The sequence below is a fragment of the Mytilus californianus genome, unplaced genomic scaffold (assembly GCF_021869535.1).
Source record: "Mytilus californianus isolate M0D057914Y unplaced genomic scaffold, xbMytCali1.0.p SCAF_36, whole genome shotgun sequence".
Classification (NCBI taxonomy): domain Eukaryota; kingdom Metazoa; phylum Mollusca; class Bivalvia; order Mytilida; family Mytilidae; genus Mytilus; species Mytilus californianus.
Window position 1 is genome coordinate 2,134,122 of NW_026262686.1, and position 19,114 is coordinate 2,153,235.

At 31.7% G+C, this 19,114-nt stretch overlaps 1 protein-coding gene across 1 annotated transcript in view; it reads left to right on the forward strand.

Annotated features, from left to right (window-relative positions):
- LOC127736731 (ankyrin-1-like) overlaps positions 1-17,001 on the forward strand; it is an 88,317-nt gene extending 71,316 nt beyond the window's left edge. Inside the window, exons 9-11 of the mRNA XM_052247314.1 lie at positions 3,572-3,676; positions 12,906-12,998; positions 16,981-17,001. Coding sequence (XP_052103274.1) covers positions 3,572-3,676; positions 12,906-12,998; positions 16,981-17,001 — 219 coding nt within the window. The remainder of the gene's footprint in view (positions 1-3,571; positions 3,677-12,905; positions 12,999-16,980) is intronic.
- Positions 17,002-19,114: the final 2,113 nt, after the last annotated feature.

Sequence of the window (19,114 nt, forward strand, 5' to 3'; positions counted from 1 at the left end):
TGAATTCGGTCCTTCCCGTATTTGATCAGCATATCTAAAGGAATAATTATTAATATTGTGGGGTTAAACGCCCAGGTAATCAAGCGATGTCCACTCTTATTACACAATTACATAATGCAGATACATGCATCGCTTCTCTGCTGAGCGTAGCAGTGTAGACAGCCAGTAACTTCGAACTTTCCATTTAAAAACTACCAGGTGTAATATACATAATGTGAACATTTTTTTGTCTCGAGTCCGACAGTGAAATACTAGTTATTGCTTAACTTTGTGAATTATACGCTTGAGAATATACCTCTTACTAATTAGCATGTATTATTAGCAAATGCTATATTTTAACTCTAGTCCTAAACAAAAGCGTTTTTTTTTCTTTTTATCTGACACGAGCTTAATTTCGGATTAATGATCATACAAGTACGGAGGATAGGCTTTGGCTGACTTCGTGTTATTATCCCCATCCCGTACCCGTTATTTTTTATATATTATAAGATAAATTTCATTTCCTTCAGTTTGCATATAAATATCATTATCTACATTTCGTCAAAAAACGTACGCACCAGAGACTAATAGTAACAACGTATGGCTTAGTACACCATGCAGGCATTTACTTATTGTCGACAGAAATAAGAGATATGACAACGTGACATTGATATTACAGATTATCTCAATCAGACATAATGAACAATTGCTTTTGATTTTTTTCTCGTTTAAATTTCAATCTGAAAACCAGTTTTAAAATATTATTAAATGAGTGTTTTCGGTTGAGTAAATGAAACTCAGATTTATGGTATTTCTTCTTCCAATGAAAATAATTATAGCACCAATATAATCATACTGTCTCTTAATGTTTTAATGTGTGTGTGCTAAGTGCATACGTCATCGAAAGTTGTTCATTTCTCATCTTTATACATTGCTGGGATTTAACATTTGCCTTTTGTTTTTTGAGGAATCATACAATTAAATTAACTTTAAAATTATATTCGCATCGGATATTCACGTTATTAAACTCTATTTGTTAAAATGACATTCACACCTTTAAAAGTGTACCATTGAGACTGAAACGTTTTCAGGTACATATAAAAAAAAAATGTTTTCACAGTGCTCATTTCTTCGAGAAATAAACAATGTCAAAATAATACCTTATTAAGTAGTCTCCCTAACGTAATCAAAGTGGTTGTAAAAAATAAAGGTACAAGGAAAACGTGCACATATTATTCGTGCAGTGTCCGCAAATAATATTTATGTAACAAATACTTCTGGAAAAAATCTTAACTAATAATTTATACAATTGAATCAAAAATGTTTATACCTTTACCATAGGAATTTTTAATTCATCATTTTGAATTTTTTCATGTGTGTTCGTTTTCTTTCATTCGTAGTAGAGGTTTCCCAATTTCTTACCGTACCAACCGTAGCACGAAATGGAAGCCGTCATTAAAAGTTTGAAAATAATTGGACTTACCTTGTTTGTATTGGATACTTGAGCTTAACAAACTTCAGTACATTGCCGGCTCATCTGCATGTTCAACAAAAGGAATTGTCCATTAGATTGACAAAAATTCTGTCCGCAGTGAAAGATGTATTCAGAAATACTGCGAAGCTGGTATTAACCATATGTGGATTCAATAAAACCCTTAAGAACTTCTGAATAATTTTAAATCTCGTTCTTTCTCTGAAATCAATTTCTTCAAAACTTATGATTTTTCAACCCTGTATGCCACCATTCCCCATGTGAAATGGAAAAATCGTAAAAGAAAAAAAATAATCCAAAATGCTTTTCAATATAAAAATGGTAGCATACGCTATAAATTTATTAATTTGGGATACCACACGGCATATTTTGTTAATAGTGAACAAAAATGTAAAGCATGCTACACAGAGGAACAAGTGATCAGTATGCTGGAGTTTCTTAATAGCAACATATTTGTCGAATTTGAAGGTAGACTTTTTCAACAAGTTGTCGTCATTCCTATGGAAACGAACTGTTTCTCTCTTTTTGCCGAATTCTTCTTATTTTATTATTAGTCAGAGTTCCTTCAGACACTTGTCATAAACAAGAAGATAAAAAGTCAGATAATTTAATTTTGAGATTCACATTCAGATATAATAATGATGTTCTTTTCGTTAACAATCCAAGCTTTTCTGATTGGGTTTCATAAATATATCCTCCAAAACTAAAAATTAAAGAAACAATAGGTACGGCTTCCTCCATACCCATAATGTCAACTGGTGAGAAAAATAGGATTTAATGGTACGTTCACATGATACTGCTTAAAAATGATTTTTTCTATTTAAAGTAATTTTTAATGGTCAATTATTGTAGTAGTATCTTTGATCACCCTAACCTCCTTTTAAAAAATAATGTGACCAAGGTTAACCTATCCAGGCAAACTAAAATGAAGGGAAAAGAACCGACAATATCGAAATTGAGCGGCAACAAATCCTATATAGATGCAAATAACAATCTCAGTTAGGTCGACAAATTTGCAGATCATGTCCAGGTGAACAGATTTGCTGTTTCAAGTTTCTATTTACATGTATCCATTATAATTTTCACAAAAGCAGCAATGGATTAAACCATCTATAGGTTCAATCATTTCAATAAGAGATTCAGCTGACGATTTTTGGCCGTTTTACTAGATTACACCAATTGCCTTGCTGACCATGTTTTGTTGTATAATGTGGCTCCTTATCTATAAATGTCTTAGCAAAATACGTAAAAATGGGTATAAATCATCAATGAAGACGACTGACAATTTCAGCCACGTGACTTATTTGTAGATCTAGCTGACAACTGTTTTAAATTTCTCTCTAACGATTACATTTTTATGATGATACCCAAAGATGCAAAATTGATGAACTCGTTATTGAAGTACAAATCTCCCATAGGTTGTCGACGATTTTGGTCATATCGACTTATTTGCAGATCTTGTCTTGTTGATCATGTTTGACGTTTACAGTTTCTCTCTGTTAACAAGATGTAAGGGATATCAGGGACGCAGGGCTGAAATATGCATTACTGTCAATGGAAACAATGTTATGCTTGAAAAAGGAAGATGCATTGTTCCTCGCAACAGGTGAAATACTAACCCCATCCCGTAAAGAGTTAGTTCATGGGTTATATAAAGTGCAATGTTTATTTCTTGATATTTGTAGCAAGTTTAATGTCAAATTCACTTAGTTAACTAGTAATGTATACCCATTTATTACATAATTAAAATATAAAACATATTTTATATAATTATATTTAAAATGCTTGTATCTTAAGAGAAAATCACACGGACATATATTTTTGTCAGATTTTTATAAAGATACATGTATATTTAGGACATTAATATTTAACATTTGTTTTGGTTTGTGTTTGATGACAACCCAGGTTGGACAGTATATCAATTCATTCTTTGACCTTAACTTTGATCATTTGTATGTCTTGAATATTATTCATTGAGAAATTCAATATTTATGATACAAATGTTATTTTGATTTTCATTTGAAATGACGTATGTTTTTTATTTAATTCATTGTAACACACTTTTGAATGCTGGTGAACATAGTGACCGTTTTGTTTCAGATGAACGGCGACACTCCTTTACACACAGCTGTTAGAGATCAAAACCTCGAGATGGTCCAATTGTTATTAGAAAGAAGAGATACAAATCCAGATAAAGTAAATAAGGTATAGCATTCTTTGTTACATTGATTCAGTCAATCATCAAATTAAATGTCCACACATTGATCTAATTAAAAATTTTACATTTTCCCTGTATTCCTAATTCTTCAATAGAAATATTGCACAAGCCTATACTTATATCGTCAGTTATGCTTAGTTACATTCAGCTTGAAAAGGGTGTTTTTCAAGGTATGAAATATAATTCAATAGTAAACAGGTTCTTTTTAATTTGCTTTGCTGTTTTATATCTGCAAAGTGGAATTCATTATTACTCTAACCGGTGAACGATTATTATGCCATCCTCCCCTTAAATGATTTTGAAATTTCAGCAACGGAAATTTTCCTATAGTCATGAAAGGGTTTTTTTTAATTGAACACTTATATCGTAGACAAAAATCAGAAATCAATCTCACCAATAAACGTTTGTTCATTCCAAAGTTCTAAAAGTCAAAAATACTAATTTTATTTTAAAACGTATTTGTACATTCAATAGCTGAATTATTGTATACACTAATTACTGAAGATTTGTGTGTCTTGTGACTGTAAAAGATTACTTTAAAATTTCATGTTAAGCAGTTTCATTTGAACGTACCATTAAATCATATTTTTCTCACCAATTGACACTATATTATTTCTAATTAGTAGTTCATGCATAATTTTATCTTATATACACACGTGATATGTAAGTGTTACACTTTAATCAAAAGTGAAAGGGGGCCTCGGTGGCCTTGTGGTCTCCATAGTCTACTATATCACTAGCCTGTCAACGCAGAGGTTATGAATTCTAGGGTTAGACTTTACTTTTGGTCTCTTTTGGTTTCTCTCAGTTCTTTAACATTCGTATGAGAATGTGGCTTTTCAAAGCATTTGGCCTCAAGTATAATTCGACAGACATTTATTTAAAATTTGCATCAAGAGCATTGACACGGGTGCCATTAAAGTATTTAAACTACTCATAGGCATTTTTTAAAAGTGGAAAGATTATCAAAATTATACACTGCATGTTAAGAAAACGGCTATATAATTTCATAATATTTCTATTCACGTTGAATTCTGCTTGGTACTTTTACAAAACAGAGAATGATGGCGGTCATTGATAGCTGTCATCAGTGGTAAATTAAATGCGCAAGACAGGGACATGCCATTGTGATACGAATATGAACCCTGCTTTGTACATAAACTCGTCATAGATACCAGGATTGAAATTTTATTCGCCAGACGCACGTTTCGTCTACACAAATCTTATCAGTGATGTTCGAATAAAACAAAGTTAAAAAGGAACGAAGTTTAAGAGCATTGAGGATCCAAACTTCCTAAATGTTTTGCTAAATAAAGATAAGGAAATATATTACTGGAGTGGAAAATCCTTAGTATTTGTACATTTTGTACATGTTGTACTCGACCAACCCTAACTCCCAATATATCAGTCAGGATAAACACTAGTCATCCTTCTTATTTTTCTGACTCAAGTAGAATTGAGGATGGAAAAAAGTGAATAACAAAAATTCCGAACTCTAAGGGAAATTCAAAACGAAAAGTCTTTTATAAAATGGCAAAATCAAAAGCTCAAACACATCTAACGAATGGAAAACAACTGTCATATTCCTGACTAGGAAACGGGGATTGTGCCAAAGAGACAACAACCCGACCAAAGAGCCATAAACAGCTCAAGGCCCCCAATGAGTCTTCAACTCAGCCAGATAATCCTGGACCCGGAGGCGGGCTTTCACTGACACCTTAACAAAAATGTTGATCAAAGTCTATTAATTGTTTGCTTTTTTTCCTTTATGCTGCGTGTTTAGCTAGTCATAAATGGGGCTCGAATAGAAGTTGAAGGACAAATCAACCACAAAGTTGAAGGTCATTGAAAACTAAAAACATTGGAAATGTGCCAAATAGGTCTATGATATTTAATCAATATGATCACATGAACATATACATCAGATCTCACAAAACATGTTTTACCCCGCCGCATTTTTGCGCCTGTCCCAAGTCAGGAGAATCTGGCCTTTGTTAGTCTTGTATGTTTTTTTAAAATTTTAGTTCATTTAAATGTTTTGGAGTTTAGTGTGACGTCCATTTTTACTGAAATAGTACATATTTTTGTTTAGGGGCCAGCTGAAGCCAGCCTCTATCGGTGGCCTTTGGCTGTTTTCTGCTCTTTGGTCGGGTTGTTGTCTCTTTGACACATTCCCCATTTCCATTCTCAATTTTACAAATACATGTTTTTAAATCGATATTATTAAGAGGATGTTCGCGCACAGATATGCATGGCTGTATAACGCTACCACTTGTCAAGCATGTGATTTCTTTTCTTTCGATTACCAAGCTATATGCTATTCAAAACATTAATTGTAACGTCACATTCGCTTTCTTTTCATTGTGGCAATGAATTTACATATCGCTAGTCAACTTCGTTCATAACACAGCGTTACACAGCTATGGATATATGTGGACAATGAACCCGGTTTGAAGATACACATATGACTTGGTTGTATTTTTTTTAAATAATTATTTTTTTTATATTCATATTATTATGAATTTATTACTGTGTTTCCGGCTTAAAGTTCTCCATCGGATAACTTGTGGTTAGACAAGGCTCACACCATTATTTATATCTATGATGAGTTTATTTATATATACATCGCATCAAATTTAGGCCAACAATGTTAGATGTGCAAATTCGAACTCTGCTTTTGAGACATTGTAGCCACATTGACTGCAGTGTGTCCTGCGCCCTAGACCACTCGACTGACTAGGCTATATAAAATATAGCTTTCGTTAGTCGAGTTATGCCTTTTCTAATCGGCTTCATCTAGATTGTAACACAGTTCATGTTGTATAGGGACAAGTTAATTGCTTACCTTGCAGATCAGCTGTTTTTGTCTGTCGTGAAGGGTGATAATTTTATTTGACATTCCGTTGCATCAAAGTTTAGTTTTATTAAATAAAAGAAAGGCGAAAGATACCAAAAGGACATTAAACTCCTATGTCAAAAATTAATTGGCAACGCCCTGGCAAAAACAAAGAGTTTACAAAACACAACATAGAAAACTACAGCCTGAGCAACACGAACACCATCAAATCTGGGGTGATCTATACGTCTATATATGTGACAACTTTACAACAGACATTATATAATCTGTGTATATACAATGCCGTAATTCGATAAAAAAAAAAAAAAAACACTTTCAAATATTGTGAAACGCGTAGGATTTAACGCTCTTGGAATTAATGCAAAAAAATTGTGATGCAAAGATTAAATGAAAATATAAAGCTAAAGCTAGTTATCACAACACTTGTTTAGTTTTGACAACTGAAAAATGTATTTCATTTACATTTGCAATGTTTTAAGAAAAAACAATGACTGATATCTTAATTATATAACTGCATTTATCATTTACTTCAATGTAATTGGTGACAGCTATCTAAAATTGAAATTGTCATTTGTATTACCGATGTAGCACGCGGTCTTTTTTTATCAGAATAATAGATGGTTAAAAACATACTGACAATAGTATTATATTAGATAGGGTGTTCACTTACATTTGCAATGTTTTAAGAAAAACAATGACTTATATCTTAATTGTATAACTGCATTTATCATTTACTTCAATGTAATTGGTGACAGCTAACTATAATTGAAAGTGTCATTTGTATTACCGATGTAGCACTCGGTCTTTTTTTATCATAATAATAGATGGTTAAAAAACATACTGACAATAGTATAATATTAGATAGGGTGTTCACATATAAATGTAAATATTTTCTTACCATTTAGTGGCGTAATACAAAGTCAGCACTTTATTATATAGATACATCTGTCCTACAATGCTGTATATCTAATGGTGAAGATATCAACCCAATCTAACCCTACTATCAACACTTCATTTGTAGACAATAATGACGCTATCTCATTTCGACCAATCAACACAGTTACACTCAATCAATCCCTTATTGTGTAACCTCATCCACCTCCACTGTTCAGTATGCAATTGTGCAGGTATCTCCGCGGTCTGACCATAAGTTACAGTTATACTTAACAGAACATAATATTATACAGATGTAATGGATGTTCAATATTTATATACCTGTATGGATTTATTTTCTTCTAAAACAACAGGTCTTTCTTTTGAAGAATCAACCCGGACGATACCAAGTTTCAATGAAATTTGCTTCAAGGCGTAAAATAATGACCCGTGTAAGGTCATTATTTTCCCTGATTAAAATGCAAACTATAATTTACTTATTGTAATTTGTTTAATAGTTATCGCGTGTTGTAGCCAATTGGGGTTTTTAATTTTCCATCCTTGATGGGTTAAGGCAGAAACAACCCTTTCCTCTGATTATTAGACTGACGCACATTTTTACGTTCGAAACACAAACATTGAAGTTTTGTTAATTTATTGCTACAATAAAGGGACATTATGTGAGATGAATTTATTAATGCAAAACTTTTCATTATGATACCACTTTTAAAATTAGCCCAATTTAACACATCCGTTTATAGAATTTTGAAAATCTTATTGATTTACACCGCATTGCAAATCATACTCTGACCTATTAATATTCTTTTTTCGTGTTATATGTACATGTATCACGAGTTCGTGCTCCCATTGTCCCAGTTGTTAACTTTTTACATCTTTATATAATACCTCTTACTCCATCAAATGATCAAATGACCAAATATTCTTATTTTCTTTAAAAATAAAACCACGTACTAAATAGTTGACAGGGAGAGTAAAAGATTTAATCCTGATTCTCAGTTAATAAAAAACAAAAAAAAAAACATGTATTGCCAAACAAAAGAGAGAATACCATTATTCGCAATAGTTCGTTTTAAAAATTGTTGAAAAAAATCTACTTTCCACGATAAAAAAAATAAAAATAATAGCATTTCCCTTTCATAAACTAAGTTGATGCAATAAATTACTTACACAGTTACTTCTTTTTCTAATAAACCTTACAATTCATTTGTGAATTGCTTCATGCAGCTAGAGGTATATTTTTATTGTAACTTGTTAAAGATTTCTAAAGTTTATAACTAGATTAATTAGCGACTTTTATTTCCCATTATAAATTAGCCGTGGGATGTATGAAAAACTGAACGCATCAAAAGAGAAATATCCTACTTTAGTGGTCGGTACAATAGGATGCAAATCCTGCAAATCCTTGCAGAAAATATTTGTTTGGCGGTACATAAGTCAGATAATGCATATATAAAGGTTGTCTTGTCGAATAACACACCTCGGGGTAAAATGCGACAAGACAAACCTTAAAATATGCATTATCTTTTAATTATTAACAATAGTTAATGTATCAAGGAATGAGCATGAGACGTTTCAATGAGTATTAGACTTACATACTCACGTCTTTATTGTCCTAAACATAACAATGCAACAAAATCTGTCGGGTCGATATCAGATTTTATATTAAAGGAAGTGTCTAAACTTAATGATGATTTGTTCATTTCATTTTTTTTTTTTTTTTTTTACAAAGAGGATAATTATCTGATTCCTTTTAACGATCTTTACTAACCAACAAAAGATGTAGGGTACGACTTCCAACATATTACTTAATTATGTATTTCTGTTGTTAACTATGCATATAAGGAATAATATGTATTCAAATGTGAAATAAGTTATGTTTTTACGTTTTTTATGTTTATGATTTTTGCTTATGTACTTTGTCTATATGACATTTTTGAAACAGTAATTTGTTTTTATAGTGATTAAGATTATATCACAATGTTGACTGCTGTACCCCAATTTTTTGACGTTTTTACCTATTATGTCTGTTTGTGTTGCTAACACACTGTTTTCACTATAATGGAATTCTATGCGACTGTCATACAAATGAGAGGTTTAGTTAGCTATAAAACCAAATATATGTGAATTTCACATGAATCCCACGTGAAATTCACGTGAAAATTTCTAGTGAAATTCACCTCAAATGAGCCTATACGTAAAACTCACGTACAAATTGTCACGTGAATTTCAGGTAAATTGAGAATCACATTAATCATGTTAATCTGACGTGAAATGTTTAATGTGAACTAAACAATCAAACTTGGTATTTTTTCATGATTTTAATTAAATTTGAACATTTAAATGTTATTTGAGTAACTTTATTTTGAAAATACTAGCAATACTAGTAAGAACATTTTATAGCAAATCGTACATGTTATAAAATGTACAAGCCGTTTTGTACAAAATAGCTACATCTAAAAGACTGTCAGTATTTGTATGTCGGATTTCTAATTTCCCTTTTTTGAAGTTGTTAATTGCCATGCATAGTATAAAAAGGCAGCTTTAGGAAAGAATGATGTACCGATTAAAAAGGACGGGATTGTGGCTGCGATAAATGGAACACTTCTCCTGGTTATATTTAAAAAAATACTCGTTGACGGTCAAAATCGTTATTGTGTCCGTAAAACATGCAAATACCAAACCTCCAATGTACCATCGTTAACATAATTTATTCAAAGCAGGAATTCAGCAAATTAAATAAATAAACGTAAAGCAAAATGCAATCAGTGTATATGCTACAGCCATTTTCTAAATTTTGGTATTTTGTAAAATGCCTGAAAGATAAACGAAATCTTCAAAAAACTGAGTAAATGAAAGTATAAAACAGCAGAGCAGTTTTATCTATAACACTTACTGAATGTTTACGCTTGCATTTTAAGAGTTTGGATAGTTTTAAAAAAATATAACTCAATTATTAAAATTTCTCACAAGTACCATGAGTACTGAATTTAACAATCATTTGATATTTCATAAAATGGTTGGATAGCAGGTTCTGTTTCACATTATTTTGTTTTGCATATATTTAACACTCAAAAACGTGTCCGACGTCACTGAACTACCAAACATGTCTAGTTGATGAAGAACGACAAAAACGTATCCTTTTTAGGTATGCCCAAACTATTAGTTTATAAGCACTCTCGAATTTTCTCTATAAACATTGTTTCCAAGTGTACAAACATAAGATAAAACCAAACTGTATGATGGTCTAGCAGGGGTTAACAGAATAGATAATAATGGGACAAAAGATAAAAGAAATAGAGCAAAATGGGCCAAAAAAAATAAAGAACAGAGAATAATGGGTTGCTTAAATATAAAAAATAGACAGAAATGTCTAAAAAATGAATAATAAAAAACAAATACATAAAAATTAAAAGAAAACAGAATTGAAGGACTCCCTTTTATATCCTCATGTATGATTAAAGTTAAATATACAATACTTTATTCATTTTAATTATATATTCGACGAAAGATTTGCAGCACAGACAAACATTGATATTTTCACTGGATTTATTGTTCAACAATTCAATATGTAATTTTTTGTTATCATCCTTCAGTCTATGACACATCAATTTAACGAGGTCATCATTTTTGATTTTCTTCGTTTAACTCGGTATCTCTTTTAACCTCTATGAATTGCGACCAAAACACCTCTGCATTGGTGTTATTGAATAGAGGTTTTCATATTATATTTGTCTTTGAACAGAAACATAGCTTCATCATTACATTTTCCATTGACGTTACTGACGTCACTGACGTCACTGAGGACATATAAGCGCTAACAGATTTGAGATGTTTCGGCGTCTCAAAGTGGACACGTTTACGCTATTTGTAATTTTAAGGACACGTTTCGTGTTAATGGACATGTTTAAGAGTGTAAAACATATATCGTTTGATGTTAGATCTGATCTTAGAACTATAACCACATTTCCTGAAACCCTGACCAGGACACATTCAGCTCTGTCAATTATTTTTACTGATAAAACACTGAACGCTCGAAAAACGTGGGGTTTCGCAAACAGTACATACACATACATACCTTCTTTTTCATGTCTTCCAAAAAGATTTAAAGTAACAGTAGCATGGAAAGTTTAACTTACATCATAACCAAAAAAAACAGCATTGTATATTGAAACCCATGATATAGAAGGGAATCTGTAGGATATCTAAATTTATTAATTTTCAGAATGCGAAAAATTAAATATGATGCCTTACGTAAGGAGAGTGCCACACTTTATGCACGTTAAGAACTTTTTGGACGTTTCGTAGGTGTCCTGTTGGAAGGGAGCATTTCTCTCTTTATCCTACATACCTTCATTCAAGTGACCATGTACATTCCTGTCCTTTATCTGGGTCAATAAATTGCAGAAATTACATATCTTATGTAATATCAACTTGTTCTCTTCCTAGATTTGCATGAAATAGTTGCTACAGAAACCCAATACAAACCACAATAAATCAACCAAGAAACATCGTTCATTCCTCTGCTTCATATTACACTTTTCTGTTTTGAATTCATTTGTCTGAAATGTTCTATTTTAAGAAAAATTTGCCCCTCTGTAATCATAAATTGTGGGTCATAACATTACAGTTAGAAATACAGAGTGAGTGCATATTTAACATAGTTTAACTTTAACAAAAATAATCATTAATATACATACTTTCCCAGATGTTATCTGAAGAATAAACTTAATATTACTAAACCATCAGTTTTGTTTTTACACGATATTATGTTTTTGGTTATAATTATGTGTCTCAATGATATCCCTTTTCTGTAAATGACATGAAACTGAACAGGCAATTTGTTGACTTTTGTTTCAAGATTTCAGTTTTTTTTACAAAATGACTAGGTAGTGTTAGTCATTTCATATAATGCCTGTCAAGGTTAGGCATTTTATGAATTGCCTGAAAATTAAGTCATTTTACAAATTGGCTCAATTAAGAAAACGCCTGTAACATAGAAAAGTCCAAATGTTCCAAAAGGGTATGCGTCTTGATATTTACCATTTATTGTCAATTGATTCATATGTTTTTGATAGGACATATTACTGATAGACAACGGATAAAAGATGTCAATGATTCGTTGTAGCTTTGTTAAACGTTTTTTACTGTATTTTCATTATGTTCACGATGTTTTTATGTCAGTGTCACTGATAATAAGTTATATTGGTTTTTAACCTTCAATTGTGATATTCCACACATGGTATACATGTACCTTTTCGGTCCGTTAACGCTTTTTCTTACACTTTGTCAGTGAATACATTATGTGTGTATCTTACCAAATGCAGACGTTTTTTCAGTTAAAGACTTGCTGATACCTACAGTGAAATTTAGTTTACAAATGAATTATTGAATATGCTTTTTTCAGTACATAGCCATAGTTAATAATTCCAAATATATATAGCCTGGGTGTTGTGATTTCATTTCAGCATAATGAGGCACCAATGGATGTTTTTAAGGCACGAGAAGGGAGAATGGAAGAGGATAACAAAATAAAACGAGCAATAGAAGAACTCTTTAAGGTAAATATGTAAAATTATTATATTTATACAAAATTGTGATATTAATACGATCATAAATATTCATTGAAATACTGCATCATTGACGAATCATGTGATAATATTATATTATTCTGAAGTGCAGTATCATAGAGCTTTATCTACATTTAGTTCCCTTGATTGTTGTTTAATCCATACGGTGGAAGTATTTGCATGCGTATAACAGACGATCACATATGTAGTTATCATAAGTGTTATGATTGTCTGTTTTGGGTTTAGAGACTAAAAAAAACGAAAAGTGGACAACAAGCTATGGTATAGGAATAGAAGGCTAGAATTAAAACATTAAATATAAATTAAAGACCTCTTATTGCAGAATATTATCTATCATTTTTTAGCAATATTTAAGGGTTGCACTTCGTAAATACAGCTGTTTAACAAACCACGCCTCTTTTGGGGAGATATATAATATTCATAGATATTTTGTGTTGTTTACGTACTGGTTCCCAGATATGATCTCTATGTTTCATCTCATAGAGACATAACTTGTGAATGTTACCAGTGTAAGTACACATGGGTAGCGGTGAAATTGAATTCTGAGGAAGACCAAAAGTGCAGGTAGGGGTAGCACAGAATTTTAGTATAAGTTTAAACTCTTAGAAATTCGAGGCATACAAATGTTGAAAATATGTCTCACAGCCCTATATTTTGTAGCGCATATGAACTTTCCATTCTATGATATAATCTTTTACAAAACTTCATGGTAAAAGTGTCACAGTTTTAGCCGTAAAAGGAGTTCCTATGGGAAATTGCATTGTCTATATTTACAGAAGTGCAACCTATAATATCTTTCCTTGCACAAAATCCGAAAATGAAAGCAAGCCGATGCGTCTGTGAAAATTGTGACGAACTTAAAAAGTAAAAGAACAAAAATACCGAACTCCAAGGAAAATTCAAAACGGAAAGTCGCTTATCAAATGGCAAAATTAAAAGTACAAACACATCAAACGAATGCAAAACAACTGTCATATTCCGGATTTGGTACAGGCATTTCGTATGTAGAACATGGTTTATTAAAACTGGTTTTATAGCTATTTTTTTAACGTATGTTTTTGATCGGATTCTAACTGTTAAGTTTTAATTGATTATTTGTGTGCTGTTCTTTGTACCTTTTTTGCTATTTGTATTTCGTACATAATAATCTTTTATTGCTATATTTTGAGTTTCTGTAATGTTATTTTTTGTGAGATTTTTTTTATTCAGCTTAATTTGATCTCAATTTGTTGTGGAAGTCATTGTTATTTTTGCGCACAAACAATTTAAAATGACTTCAAGCTTTTATCTGAACGTGCATGTTAAATCAAATCATCAAACGCTAATCAATCGCAAATAATGTAAAACCTATAGTTTGGAACTACTGCTATTTGACAATTATTCCTTTAGTAACATTTGTTGTAAACCTGAAAATTGGTGGCGTAGTACTAATTACATATTGACTGTTGTTTTGGATGTGTTTTTTTATATCTCTTTAATTTTTGCCGATGACGAAAACAAATTTTAGGAAAGGGCCTTAATCGTTAATATGTCGCTTTGTCTGACCTCGTCCTAAATTAGATTAATAATAAGAAATAGTTATTTTCTTAAAGTATCATTTATCTGTTAGTCAATGACCATAAATTGTTACAAATTTTATCATTATTTCTCATATGAATACAAGGATGTGAGGTCAGTTATACTAAACCAAGGCTGATGGGCAAAGTAAGTCCGTAATATTTACCGTCATTTGTTATGTTTTTAGTTATACAATGTAGCTGTCATAACTAGAATCGCATGACTATACGCTCGTACGAAATTGAAAATATTATTCATTTTCTTTGTTTTAGTTTCATGCATTAGGTAAGTAGGCTCGTTATGCATATAAACAATAAAACACAAATTAGAATGAAACAAAAACTCTATCAATACTGGCTAGAATAATTGATATAAACCATTATCTTGTTTTACATTTTAGTTGGTTTTAATACTGTGTTCACATTTGATAGCCTGAAGTGTAAGTGTACATACTCATCTACTACAATAGTACACCACACTTTTATAAAAATAAAATTACAAAAATACCGAATTCGCAGTTGTTATCCATAGGAATGCCGATTACCTATCAAATTACACGTCCTTCAAATATAGCAAATTTGTTGTCAACAAAAAATGTTGATAATGTAACTTCCATACAATTTATTTTTTGTTTGAATCAGAGTGTGTTTTTACAAAGTATGATGTATCCCTCTTACAACCAGCTATCTGTAGCTTCTTTGGCCAGTCCTTTTTTTCGGTTAAACCTTTCGAAATGTTTGATCCTCAATGCTCTTCAAGTTCGTACTTTATTTTGCCTTTTAACTATTTTGACTTTAGCGCCACTTATGGGTTTGTTGTTGACGAAACGTGTGTCTTGCGTACAAAATTGTAATCCTGGTATCGGTGATAAGTTCATTTGGCTCAATTCTTTTAATCAATCTATAAGTTGATATTTGGGAATAAAGTGAAAAAGGGTAGAAAAGTCAAATGTCAAATATGTTTATCAATGTGTATATATACTATTGCAAGAAAAAAGAGCCTGAAAGTGCATATACTCTAATAATGAATGGATTTTGTAGTATGTATATCTGATTCACAACGCCCATAGAGTAGGTAGTTTCACAGTCACTCTGAAAAACAGTGTAACAAAAATACCGAACTCCAAGGCAAATTCAAATGGGGGGAAGTATATAAAAATTGACAAAATTAAACGCTATCAATCAACGGATCAAGTGGAAAACAACTGTAATATTCATGACTTGGTAGAGGCATTTTCCCAATTGTATGACAGCTGTTATAGTTTCGTTATATTAAAAAAAGTGGTTGAGCATGACTTTGATTGCAGATACAAAATGATGGAACTAGGGATGAAAGGAGGTTTTTGCTGAGCGCTTGTCAGACACGAAGTTTGTAAAGACACTTATGTAAATTGGGTATCCATGACGGTTAAGAAAGAACAAGTTACATATACTTTTTTTTTTAATATCAAGGGAATATATAACAGACCTTTATTTGTTCAAGATGTCCTCTTAGTTACTATCGATGGAGTAAATGTTGAGTAAGTTTCCTAGTCAATTGTCACTACGTTATTTCCAAAACATGTGATACAAGTGGAAAATATCAATGAATTCAAAAAAATATTATAATTGAACTAAACTATGTGAAAAAGTTGTGTACTTACAATAAGTATTTTTGAGAAATGAAATTTTCAATTTTTATAAACAATCCGGTCAGTGTCATCAGCCAAAATGTTGAGAAAATGAGTGAAGTGTACAAAGAAATGTTTTTACCAAAATTATGTACATCCCAAATCAACTTTTTCTTTTCAGAATTCTTAGATATGTATTTTTTCAATCATTCATAACAAAGAATTTGATATAGTATGCTTTTTGTTCTGAAAAAAAAAGAGAAAAATCCCAAATTTACCAAATTTATAGCATGGTCAATTTGACACGAAAAAGCAACAAAATTTTATAAAACTTTCTTCTACTAACACCTACCTATAGTTTGTTTAAGTTAAATTCATTCAGATTGGTCCACTTCATATTTAGTGAAAGTATGAAAAAAGTTTAATTGTGAAACTGTGATTTTTTTTCATGATAATAGCCAAAAAATGGGTAAAAATTGATGAAAAATGGGAAAATCATAAAAATGTGGTACTTTCAAATGGCCAAAAAAAAAAGAAGTGCACCACCATATGATTTATCTTTATCAATTACATTTTTACAGTCATATCAACCCAAAAATCAGGTTAAGAAAAACAGTTTATTCCTAGAAATTTTTGGCTCCTCAGAGGTGTATATCCTTAAGTCTTGTTGAGAGTTTACATTAATGTTTAGATATTTTCTGTTGTAAATTCAGACATGTTGCCTTGTAGAGAATACAGTGCTGTTCAATAGAGTTCAAGACAATTAAGTATGTGTTTTGTTTGTAGAGTAAAATGCCAACAACTTAAAAGTCTGAAAAGTACTGAATTTACCGGAATTGACTAGTCTAGAAATAAACTGAAAGACTGACAATGACTAAATGATTTATTAATAAGACTTTTCAGAGTTGTTCAGATCAAAATGGCCGTTAAAGCTCACAATTCGTTTACAAGTGAAATCACTATCAACCTTCAAAACTTCGTGTTTTAGTAAACTCAAGCTGATCAAGTATGTGTTCTATTTAACGAAGCCTTAGAACGACCAGCTACATCGTCTTTAACGAATATCAAATCGACTTTTTACTATATATTTTGATTGTAATGAACAATATGCTGCCACTAGTTGGTCGGGAATAAATCATTAAACATCTAGCTCTCAGAGTTCATATATATTTTCAAAGGTTTTTTTTTGCTTGAGTGTATACTGTGATGATTATATCAATGTATATGTACTGGTCGTAAATGTTTAAACGTATGACATAGATTTCCGTGCTCACTTTTTAATGATAATGTTGTCCCTGCAGATAAAGCCACAAACAACAATATTATCGTATTCAAATCACATTACATTAACTGTTTGATAAAGGAATTAGGTATTGCCAATTCAGTTGGAAACTCAACTTATACCCCCACGACATTGACCAAGGAGGAAATCCTGGAATATTTTCTATGTTCCTTTGGAATTTCAACCAAAAACGAAGAAAATGATTTTCGTTCACTCTAGTCGATACCTAAAGTGTCCTTAAAAACAACGTTATACTGATGAGTCTTCCAAGTGCTCCATGAAACCTGTTTCATAATTAGTAACATAAATTTTATCAGCAATCAAAACTGAGCTTTGAGGTTATTGTGAAAGTATCTACTCTCTGCTCTAGTGGCGGCGTTAATCAGATGTGGATACTTACAAATTCGAAAGATCTGTTAGCGTACATACAATCTAAGTCACTTTCTTCTTGCAATATTATTAACATATTTGAAATGTTTACCCTGTACACAAGTAATCCCTATTTCAAACTAAAAGAAAAATTGAAAGAGTTGGTCCTACTTCGTTTCATAAAAAAGAATGACCAAACGTAGGTACAAGTATACTGTCTTAGGGAGGGATAAATCGTACTCTTATTCAAACGAAAAATTCTCTGAAACTGACATTACCAAGATGCTTGATTTCCTGATTGACAACATATTTGTAACGTTTGGAGGACGTGTTTTTCAAAAAACAATCGGCAATCCCATGGGAACCAACTGTGCTTCTCTTCTTGCCAACTTGTTCCTTTATTCATATGAGACTAACTTCATACAGGAGCTTCTAAGGAAGAATAAAAAGAAGCTATCAGTATCCTTTAACGTCACGTTCTGCTAAAAAGATGATGGTATCTCACTAAATAATTGAAAGTTTGGTGACTATGTTGAACGGAGTTATCCAATGAAACTTGAAGTAAACGACACAACAGATACAGTTAAGTCTGCCTCAAATCTTGGCTTACATCTAGAAATTGACAATGAAAACAAAACTTTACAACAAAAGAGATGATTTCAACTTCCCATTTTTTTATCTTTTCATTTCTATGTAGCAACATTTCAGCAGCACTTGCAAATGAAGTATATATCTCCCTATTGATACAATATTCCAGAGCTTGACAGACGATTGCTGCTTACAAATAAGCTATTAAACCAAGAGTTCCAAGTGGTAAAGTTGAAATTATTCCTTAGCAAATTTGGCGGACGCCATCACGAGTTTGCTTACCGTTATTGTATATCTGTTTCAAAAATGACGACGGATATGTTCCAATTGTTGTAACTACAATCCCGTACTCTTTTCCCCAAATGTAACCTACCGAAATAGACTGATCACCGGCTGTGTACTTAAATGAGCAACATAATGGGAGCCACATGCGGAGCAGGATTTGGTTACCTTTCCAGAAACCTGAGATCACTCCCGGTTTTTGGTTGGGTTCGTGTTGTTTAGTCTTTATTTTCTTTGTTGTGTTTTGTGTACTGTTTGACTTTCCGTCGCTTTTTGTTTTTTGCCATTGCATTATCAGGTTGTTTTCGACTTATGAGTTCGAATACCTCTTTGATATCGTTTGCCTCTCTTTCAACAGGTCAGAATCACTTAATTTCCTGACTTCAGTATATATTTGCA